Source organism: Melitaea cinxia, chromosome 21 (genome assembly GCF_905220565.1).
Source record: "Melitaea cinxia chromosome 21, ilMelCinx1.1, whole genome shotgun sequence".
NCBI classification, from domain to species: domain Eukaryota; kingdom Metazoa; phylum Arthropoda; class Insecta; order Lepidoptera; family Nymphalidae; genus Melitaea; species Melitaea cinxia.
In genome coordinates this window covers 3,841,490-3,853,315 of record NC_059414.1, presented here as the reverse complement: position 1 = coordinate 3,853,315, position 11,826 = coordinate 3,841,490, and the positions used below count along the sequence as shown (strand labels likewise).

Sequence of the window (11,826 nt, the reverse complement as noted above, 5' to 3'; positions counted from 1 at the left end):
AAAATTTCAATGTACAGTTTTGACTTTCCTACCATTTTATTATTATATTATATTACATGTTATGACCACTTCTAATTATGTTATTGTTATGAATGGTAGTCTATGTACAACTAAACGTCACTGTCATTACTCGTCACTAGAAACTTAACACGTACACGTCCTTTGTCTTGTCAGCTAATTATATTAAGTCTTAAATAATATAAAGTTATATTTGTCCAACACCGGAGTTTCATTAAACACAACCAAATATCTAACATGGTGTCAGAAGTAGTCTTTTAAAAGAACAACTACAAAATATAAAGTCAATGTCGGAGGTCAAAAAGGTCGAGCCACGTGGCGAGCGGGAAGAGGCAATGTCGTCGTCAAAAAGGCTTACCATAGCCGGAAATATCAAGCCCATGAGCCTGGAAGGCAATCTGTCGTCTAATTGGAAGAAATGGTACCAAACTTTCATTATTTTTCTTAAGGCAAGTGCCATATACGAAGAGTCAGACGCACGCAAAGTAGCAGTTTTATTACATTTTATAGGCACGGAAAGTCTCGAAATATTCAATTCATTCAATTTAGACATCGACAAAATTACATTTAATCAATTAGTCAATAAATTTGAAGAATATTTTGTACCTAAAAGAAACATAACCTATGAATGCTATAAGTTCTTTACAACTAAACAAAAAGCTGAAGAAAGCCTGGAAGACTTCCTTACGACATTAATAAATAGAAGTCAGTCGTGTGAATTTGGAAATTTACAAGATAGAATGATTAAAGATATTTTTATAACTAATATGCATGAAAGTTTTCAACATGTCCGTGAGAAACTATTACTAGAGGAAGATTTAACACTAGAAAAGGCTAGAAACTTGTCTAAAACATTAGTCTCAGCTAGATGTCATGCTAAATAGTTCAAAGAGTCTATTAATGTCTTCTATCAACGTCAATCATTCAGTCAGTCAAGATCTCAGGCTTCAGCCAAGTCTCAGTCTTCAGCCAGGTCACAGTCAAGGGCAAGGTCACAGTCAAGAGCAAGGTCACAGTCAAGAGCAAGGTCACAGTCAGGAACAAGTTTACAGTCTCAAGAAAAAGGAATGTGTACACGATGTGGGCAAAATCATAGATATACCTGCCCTGCGCAAAAGGCTAGGTGCAGACAGTGTCACCGTCTAGGTCATTATCAGGCATTCTGCAGGTCTAAAACAGTGAAATATATACAATTAAGTCAAAATGATATGAACAATATGGACTATGAAGGTAAAAATTCAAATTATTTGTTCGTCGGACACTTGAATTCATGTCAGTCTACAATTTCAGATTGGAGTGTTAATCTTACAATTAATAACATAAATGTACAATGTATTTTAGATACAGGGAGTGATGCTAATGTCATGTCATATAATTTGTTTCAATCATTAAATGTCAATCAAAATTTTTCACCTTGTCATTCTAAAGTTACATCTTATTGTGGAAATACCATACCAATATTAGGTCAACAAAAGCTTGAATGTACTTATTATGTAAATAGTCAACGTCAGTCAAAAATTATTAACTTTATTATTGCAAATGTCTCATCTCCAACTGTTATTGGTAAAAATACCTGTTCAGAGCTAGGTCTAATTAAAAGGGTCTTTAATATTGAAAAGTCAAGTGATTGTCAAAGTTTTAGTCAAAATTATCATTCAAAATTAGTTAAGAGTCAAAGTCATAGGTCAGAGTTTAATAATTGTCTTGGTAATAGTCAGAATTGTCAGTCAGAGTCATGTAGTGCAAATAATAAATATCAAAATCTGTCAGAGTCATATAATAATAATAATTATGAAAAGTCACAGTCTTATAAAAGTAATTGTCATGTTCAGTCACATTTACAGTCACATTATATTATGGGCTGTCTACCTGGTGAGTGTCATATCACTGTCAATAGTGATGTTCGTCCTAAAATTGATCCACCGCGAAAAATTCCATTCTCATTACACGATAGACTGAAGAAGGAATTGGATAATATGGAAAATTTGGATGTCATTACCAAGGTTACTGAGCCAACAGCATGGGTGAGTTCACTTTTATTGGTTGAGAAGAAAAATGGTCAACTAAGAGTCTGTCTTGATCCAAGAAACTTGAATGAAGCAATATGTAGATCTCATTACCCTATACCTACTATTGATATGGTACGGTCTAAGCTTCACGGCGCGTCATATTTTTCTACTCTTGATGCAAGTAGTGGATTTTGGGTTATTTGTCTTGATTTGGAAAGCTCAATGTTATGTACATTCAACACCCCATTTGGCCGCTATAGATTTAAAAGGTTACCTTTTGGTATTAACTGTGCTCCTGAAATATTTCATCGAATTATGACAGAAACATTTGGTGTATTACCTGGAGTCATGGTATATGCTGATGATATTTTAGTCTATGGAAAGAGTCGACAAGAACATGATGAAAATTTATAAAGAGTGTTTAAGAAAGCTCAAGAAGTCAACCTAAAATTTAATAAAAGTAAGTGTAAATTTGGTCATACACAAGTCAAATACTTAGGTCATATATTTTCACAAAATGGAGTGTCACCTGATCCAGATAAAGTCCGGGCTATCAAGGATATGCCGTCTCCTGTCTGTCTCAAGGATCTACAAAGATTTCTTGGTATTTTAAATTATCTGGGAGGATTTATAAAGAATTTAACACAGGAAACTGAACCTCTACGTCTGTTATTAAAAAAGTCAAGCGAATGGTCATGAAATGAGAGTCACGAAGCTACATTTAAACGTCTAAAAGAGATTATTTGTCAGGCGCCAGTCTTATCACATTATAATGTCAAAAATTCAGTAGTCTTGTCAGTTGATTCAAGTCAGTCAGCAGTCGGTGCAGTCTTGCTTCAAGATAATCATCCAATTTGTTATGCATCTAAAACGTTAACGTCAAGTCAGAAACGCATGGCACAGATTGAAAAAGAACTGTATGCCATTGTCTTTGGATGTATTCGCTTTCATCAATATATTTATGGTAAAATTGTCACTGTGGAAACAGATCATCGTCCATTAATTACTTTATTTAAAAAGCCTTTAGCTGAAGTTCCAACACGTCTACAGAGGCTTATGCTAAGAATACAAGCCTACGACTTAAAGGTTGAGTACAAACCTGGTACTAAAATGTACATAGCTGATTCATTATCACGAGCAGCTTTACCTGAGTGCAGTGAAGATGAGCTGGATGAGGATGTCAAGGTTGGTGTCAACATGCTTGTCAAAAACTTACCTATTTCGGAAGAACGTCGTCAGTGGCTGATCAAGGGTACAGAAAATGATGAATGTCTACAGCTACTTAAGCAGTACTATGAACAAGGATGGCCTGATAAAAAGTCAGAAGTCAATAAATTAGTCTTGCCTTATTGGAACTGTCGTCATGAAATACATTCAGTCGGAAATTTATTGTTGAAAGGTAATAGTCTTATAATACCTACAAAATTAACCCGCGAGTGGGCGCGCATGGGTCGAAAAGACCCAGTACCTCGATTTTTGTTCAATAACTTTTTAAATTTTAGCTACTTCTAATGGTCGATCTCAGTACCTTCAAGTTAGTATAAAGTCTGCCCACAAACCCCGCCTCAGCCAGTTTGCGCTCGGTGCTCGGAGTATAATAACGTCTAAAGTGAGTATGGGTCATTTCGACCCACGTGCGACGTCTTGTGTACGTAAATTATTTACTATCGTCATATTACTATTTATTTTATTTTTGCTTGTAAATGTTGCGAAATTGTTTAGATGACCAAAGAATAGCAGAAGTTTTGGAAGAAGATGAAATAGAGGGAGAAATTTCATCCAAAAAAGAGGACAATTTGGAAGCCTTTGAAAACGACTCGGATTCTTGCCAAAGTGTTGAAGACGATGTTCCGGAACCTGTTCCTACTAGAAGAGGAAATACGACTGACGGTTTATTACATAGAAGACCTGATCTCGTTGATATACCTCTGAGTTGCATCCGTCAAGGATACTTTCTAGGCAGGAACGGCACTACTTACTGGAATATTCGAGGGAGCCTCCAAGAAACGTAAAGGAACTTTCTTTGACCCTCGTAAAACCAGACAGAAAAGAGGACTTCTATAACATTTTTACCCAGACACCTACGAAACAGAACGTTTCAAGTATTGGGCAAAGAAAATAATCCAGAGACCTCTCCAGTCCCAGGGCCTAGTGGTGTTCGCGGGCGGTGTTCGATCTGCCCTACTAGAAAGAACACAAAGTCTAAAATCCAATGCAAATATTGTCATACTTATATTTGTGGGGACCACACTTCATTTCTATGTAGTAATTGTAGTCAGAAACTAAGTACTAATTAACATCAGACTGTGATAAGATTAATTATATAATAAATAATAATTTTTCTGATCTCGATTTTTACTATAATTTGAAGCCTTATTAAAAAAAAATATTGTTATGTAAAAACTTTAATTTTATTGCTCTATTTAAGGTGATGTTGATTACTTTATACAAAAATAAAGTTTTTTTAACTATTACTGTAGCAAAAAAAGAGTTTCTCTATGATAATTGTTAGTACATGTTAAAAATCATGTATTTTCCGAAATATTTCAACTTTTGTAAAAAAATGTTGAAATTATTTATATGAAAAATAAAGATTTATATCTCAGCATTGTATTATTCCATTCTTTTTTTATTAATAAAAAAAAAAAAAAAAAAGAAAAGTCCTTTAACACATAGTAAAAAATATTTTGGAAGTACGGGTCTTTTCGACCCACGCGCGACTGTTCGTGTCACAAAAAGTTGCGCGCGCACTGGAGGGTTAAGGTCAGAAATTTTGAAAATTATACACAATGGTCATCAAGGCATAGAAAAATCTAAAAATTTTGCAAGAGGAGTGGTATATTGGCCATTAATGTCACATGATATACAGCAGTGTGTGGAAAACTGTGAAATTTGTCTGTCGCACAGAAATAACAGTCCACCAGAACCTCTAATGTCACATAAAATATGTTCTTTCCCATGGCAAAAGGTCGGGATAGATTATTTAAAATTCAATAATCAAACCATTCTTGTCGTTGAAGATTATTATTCAAACTACATAGAAATTGCTAATGTTAGTTCAACTGGAGCCAAAGCATTAATAAATGCATTAAAGCCTATATTTAGTCGTCATGGAATTCCATTAATTATTAATTCTGATAACGGACCACCAATGAATTCACAAGAATTCAAACAGTTTTTAGAGTCTTGGAATATTACACATACTACATCTAGTCCATACCTGTCTCGTTCTAATGGATTAGTAGAGTCTGGAGTGAAAATAGTCAAACGCATACTTACCAAATGTGATGAGTCCGGGGATGATCCGTATCTTGCATTGTTGCAGTACCGAACAACACCTAGAAATAACTTACCATCTCCTGCTGAGTTGTTGATGTCTCGTCGTCTCAGAACACTTATACCTACTGTTGAAACACACCTTCAACCTAAAATAATAAGTCATAAAATCTACAGGAAAATAAAACAACAAAATAATTATAAACAAAAATTTTATTATGATAAAAAATCAAAAAATTTGTCTAAAGTAAGGAAAGGAGATAAAGTCATGTTTAAAAAGTCACTAGAGTCAAAATGGCAACCAGGAAAAATAATAAAGGAATGTGAAGAGCCTAGATCATTTATTGTTGAAGCTCCAGATGGATCTACCTATAGAAGAAATCGTCAACGCTTGTTACCTTCTCATTCTTCTAGTCCAACTAAAGAAAAAATATTAGAAAAGAAAATAGAAAGTCCAGCAAGTAGTCAAATAAGCCTAAAGAATGAAATGAGAATGGAAGATAAAAATAGTAAAGAAAGTAAACATGAGGGAATTAAGAGAACAATAAGTGGTAGACAGGTCAAACCTACAGTTAGATTTCAAGATTGTACGTATGATTAAGCTAAATTTAAAATATATTTTAAAGTCTGTTAGTCTATAAGTTTTATTAATATTAGTCATATTATAATGTTATTAGTTTGTCAATTGTCATCCAGTCAGTCAGTCTTAACAAGTGTAATATTGAATTGTCATGTCTGTAAAGAAAAAGGGAGATGTTATGAATGGTAGTCTATGTACAACTAAACGTCACTGTCATTACTCGTCACTAGAAACTTAACACGTACACGTCCTTTGTCTTGTCAGCTAATTATATTAAGTCTTAAATAATATAAAGTTATATTTGTCCAACACCGGAGTTTCATTAAACACAACCAAATATCTAACAGTTATGACACCTTCAAAGTCAATTCACTTAATGTCACCCGGTAGACTATATCTTATGTTGAGATTCCGGAAATACACAAACAACAAGCACAAACGCTTACACAAATAATTGCGAATTGTCACGTTGCCACTTGCGTTCAACGTTGCGCCAATGCGTCGTCAACACAGTAAACAATTTAAAATAGATGATGCTAGTACCTTTAAAAGCACTACTATTAACTTATTTTAACATTACTTTACAAAGATACTTTATTATGCTACAAATGCCACTTCTCATCAAGAAGAAACGAAGGCTTTTAAACAAAATAGCGATTGACGAAATTAACAAGATCTCACGAAGAAATAGAGAATATTTTATAAATAAAAATGTATTTGATATCATCGAGTTTTATCTTTCATCTCGCATGTATTGAATGTCCAATTACGTTTTCAATTTGCTGTTTAAATAAACTCGCACAGAGTTCATAACGTTTTCAGTTGTATTTACACACAATTTAGCAACGACATTAAAGAAAATTTAATGAAAAGTAATGTTTTTAAGAAATTCAATCTGTTAAAAAAATTAAAATGTAAAATGAGGATTCAAAAGAACTTTTGAAATCTACTAGAATCAAGAAATCCTTAATTTTGATTTTACTCTGATTATTGTAAACCTAAAGTGTTTTATTTAATAAACGTGCTTATTGCCAGTTAGATTTGACATAAATAATGTATAAATATTTACAATTAAATGAGTCAATTGTGCACGTAATAGATATTTGAAAAAAATATTTTTGGAGGGTAAATATTTAAGCTAAGATTGTAGGATTTTATATTTTTATTTTTGTATTTCTTTATTTTAACTGTCATTTTATCAACACTACTTAATGAATTCAAATAAATATAGGCATGATTTGAGTTCATATTCTGAGTTTGTCACTGGATTTTGTTTGATAAGAAATTAAATTTTAATACGTTTTCCTTAGAAGAAAGGGTGGAAACTTCTGGGATTTTTTTTACACAGAAATAATATTCATTTACATAGACCATAGAATAGTTGAATACAGAGAAAGTTTGACGTGAATAGCCTGCTCATAATCTGAAGCAGCGCGACCGTGGAAGTATCTCAACCATACCGCAGCTATCACCATCATCATCATGATGATGATGATGATGATGAGTGAGTATGGCAGTTAGAGATCCTGAGAATCTGCAACTCGTTTGTGATGCTTTTGATGTGACAGGCATCCGTTAGCAACGGTACCCGCTTACCATCAGATGAGTCGTCCTTTTTTTGCCTACATACTCGTTTAAGGAAATCTGCGCTTTAAGCTAGAACATCAAAGAAATCCAGTATCCAGCAGTATCCAGAAAATATCTTTTTTTTCTGTTTCACATTCATAGTCTATAATAATCTGTCTAATATCTCTGTCTAATCTATACACAAATTCCCGAAAAAAAAAATTCAACAGTGTTGATTGTAGAAAAAAAACCGGTAATAGAGAGTTTGACTCTGATAGTATATCAGCAACTTCTTCGAGAGCTAAATTTTATTAATCCTGACCTAACCGGCGAAGTTAGACTAATAAAACCATATTTAAAAGTGAATAAGAAAGGTTCAACATAGCTTTTATTAAGTAATAACAAAAGTAAATTTGAATATGTAATATTAGGTACTATACTTCGAGCCGTACGGACTACATTATGTGTAGTAAATATGTACTAAACCTATTTGAAACGTGCAGCCAAGAAACCCAGCTTAAATTTGTACGCCTTGTCCTTTGCACTTGATGTCGACTTTGCATACGTATTTGCTTGAAACAAACATTGAGGGCTGTAGTATAAAACTCGGCATGTGTCTAAGAGTATTTCATACATATATTTTATATATTGTATAGCATAAAAATATATGTATATTCCAGAAATAGAAAGATGTTATATGATCCCAGTAATAAGAACTTAAAAAATGACGAAACTTGACTTGACTTGTTAGAATGATGCATCTAAAAAATCCTACTTATATATATATATATATATATATATATACTTGTATTACGAGCATAATGTTCTTATTAGGAATAATTATTGTATCTTAAACGTAAGTCACTCTGCGGCGATTAGCGATCGCATGTTTTACGGTTTTTATCAATTTGTGCTGGTTTATACACAAAGATTTGCTTAATTTTTTAAATAAAAAATATTTTGAAAGACCACTCAATAATTAAGGATTGCAATCCGGTAAACCGGATCCGACAACCCACCAGATCATGCATAAAATTGTATCAACCGGATCTGTTGCCAAATTGATGGATCCGGTTACAGGATCTGGTACTCTGCCAGATCTGACATCATTTTACACCTAGTGGATTCGGTGCTACCAGACCCGGTAACCGGATCCAATGATGGCATTTTTGAGAAAATAACTACTCTATTGAAAGATAGGGTGTGATTCTTAGGTGTAAGGGTCTTTGGGCACTGAAATAAAAGACCTGATTGGTAGTTTTCATGCATTTAAATTAGCGATGAAAATGCGTTGAAAATCAATGAAAGAATTTAAATTATAAATCCATTTCTTTGGTCCATCTCACCTCGTGTGAATATAAAGTTGATCTGTTCGTGGGTACAACGAATCTTTTTTGTATAAAGGAACTTGGCTTAGTTTGACAAACATAGAAGTTAAGATATCTTTCACACCGCTACATTTGTAGCTCTAATTGTAGTTGATTTAAATATTTTTAGGATTTAATTTGATACATAATTAGTTTTGAAACTGATATTCTCAATGTTCAAAAGAGTCATTTTTAAATTTGTCTTAAATTAGTTTAAAAAATAATTTAATATAACATATACTATTTTCTACGCTTTATCAAATGTCTATTTATGATGCAAAGAAAAAAAAACTTAGGTCAGTATGATCAATCTGGTCTAGATCCGGCCAGATTGTAAACGGCACCGGATTTCCCTTACCTATAATATATAAGCTTTATTATTCACATATTATATAGTATACTATGAGTCATCTCGACTCTATCTTATCAAATGACTTAAAAAAACATATTATTGGCACATACGTACTTCTTAGGCTTAAGAGTGGCTGACGACATTGAGATGTACGATCTACATACATTGGCTAATGGTTCCACGAACCGCAAATGTTGAAGTAAAACTAGCTTTTGGTAGCAGAATTTTGATTAATTTAACTAGAAACTGTATTCCAGACGAGAGGATTTTTTTTATCATTTTGCATTCTAAGGTGTATTTGAATCAGATTTACTTTAAATAATAATAAAAAAAACCGTGTGGTGTCGTGGGACACCAGATAGGAACGAAGTTTCTTATTCTAAAGTATTAATTTCAAGTTCTATTTGAGGCACAAAGAAAATAATTATTCGGGTATACGTTTTTTATTTATAATGTTTGTAAATAATAATTAAAAATAAAACTGCTTTACAAAATTATCCCAGCATATTTATTTTATTTACAATTATGTATAACAATAAATAATAATAATAGCAAACTGCAATAGTCATCACTAGACTATACATTAGACACTGTATAGCCATCATACATGACTATACATACGAATCTTACGCTTTTATTCAACGTTACGGACGTGTTTTGCCGGCTATGGTACCTCTTTGCAACGCCCAATAAATATAATGTGTTAAGTTGACAAGAAGATAAAACTATAATTATTTCATCGAAAGAAAGAAGAATTGCGTAATTCTTTTTTTTAACAGAAATATCTGGAAATATAAATTTATTTATATTGTAAAAATTGAAAAATATGCGCAAATAATTGTGTTTGCGCGCAAACGAAACAAAACCGACTTCAATTACATCGAAGAGTAATACAACGTAGATCGACGAAAAAATACTCAAGTAACTGCGCGTTATCAAAGATTACTCAAAAAGTAGTTATCAGATCTCAATGAAATTTATATGTGACCACATGACAAACATCAGCTTTCGATTAAATTAAAAATTATTAAAATCGGTACACCCAGTAAAAAGTTATTGCGGATTTTCAAGAAGGTCCCTCGATTTCTCTGGGATCCCATCATCAGATCCTAGTTTCCTTATCATGGTACTAAACTTGAGATATCCTTTTTCCAACAAAAAAAGAGTTATCAACATCGGTACACCCAGTAAAAAGTTATTGCGGATTTTCAAGAATTTCCATCAATTTCTCTGGGATCCCATCATCAGATCCTGGTTTCCTTATCATGGTACTAAACTTGGGATATCTCCTTTCCAACGAAAAAAGAATTATCAAAATCGATTCATCCAGTAGAAAGTTATGCGGTATAATACAACGTAGGTCGACGGAAAAAGCGTCAAGTAAAAACGCATTATTAGATATAGCTCGAAAAGTAGTTGTTAGATCTCAAATAAATTTAAATAGGACCAATTGGCACACACCACCTTTCGATTAAAAGAAAATTTGTCGAAATCGCTCTACCCAGTCAAAAGTTCTGATGTAACATACATAAAAAAAAAAAAAAAAAAAAAATACAGTCGAATTGAGAACCTCCTCCTTTTTTGGAAGTCGGTTAAAAAAGGGAAAAAATATATAGGCTTTTAAAAATAAATTTTATTTTTTTTAATTAATTCCATAACCATTATCTACAACCCGTAATTTTTAATACTCTTTTTAAAAACTCAAAACAACGAAACAACCAATTAAAAATACACATATCAAAGTACTAGTTCCGAATGGAAAAAAAAATTACCTTCAACCAACATATCAAACTACCGCTTTCAATGTAAATCGTTTGATTCAATTTACCTATCCTATAGGTATGTGCAAAAACCTCTCTAAAAAGTAAGCAAACATTTGCTAAATGGAACAAACAGGGAAAAATACTCGGGAGGTGCAATTCAATCCACGGACTGAGTTCGTAAGTTGATTTACTCCGTAGTAAATTGGAAGAAAATCTGAAAATGTAGCCGTGAGTTTGAGTTATTCAATGTGAAAAAGATTGTACAACTGATAGATATTTCATCAAAGAGATAAATGTTATGATCACATCGCTTCTGCCTGTAATATTCCACGGCTGGGTATAGGCCTCTTTTCATATGTAGGAGAAGGATCAGAGCTTAATCTAGTCCGCTGCTCCAATGTAGGTTGACGAATATATTTCCTACTATGAGAAACGATCGCTATCAGGTGTACATGATAACAGCCGAGACCGACGGCTTAACGTGCTCTCCGAGGCACGGTGGGGAGACCCACAAGGACTGTACAATTACCCGGACGACGGTAAATATCTGAATGGCCGATACAGATGATTGTCAGGTGCGGGAATCGAACCCATAACCGCCAGTACGACAGACACAAACCAGTGCTGTGACCGTTGCGCCAACGTTAATCATCGTTAACTGAATATTATGCGACTATTTCTGCCAACGAATAAATTTTCGTCTGTAGAAAAACCATTAATTGTTACTAATAAATGAATGAATACAGAAATTATACAACGCCAAGGTTAAAGAGAGAGGGAGAATGTTTTTTCTGATGCAATCATTGTCATCTCTAGAAGTTACCTAACTTCAGTTCAATATTCGATGAGAGTGTGGAACTATGTGTTATGCAAAATATGTGCACAGTCATTCAGG

General features: G+C 33.2%; 1 protein-coding gene across 1 annotated transcript; it reads left to right on the top strand.

Annotated features, from left to right (window-relative positions):
- The first annotated feature begins 305 nt into the window (after nucleotides 1-305).
- Nucleotides 306-902, top strand: LOC123664236. The gene has a single exon (XM_045598830.1). It carries the CDS (start codon nucleotides 306-308, stop codon nucleotides 900-902), a length of 597 nt encoding a protein of 198 aa, XP_045454786.1.
- Nucleotides 903-11,826: the final 10,924 nt, after the last annotated feature.

Bases quoted from the DNA above. Each gene is read 5' to 3' on its own strand.
- LOC123664236 (XM_045598830.1), top strand. From the start codon at position 306: ATGTCGGAGGTCAAAAAGGTCGAGCCACGTGGCGAGCGGGAAGAGGCA.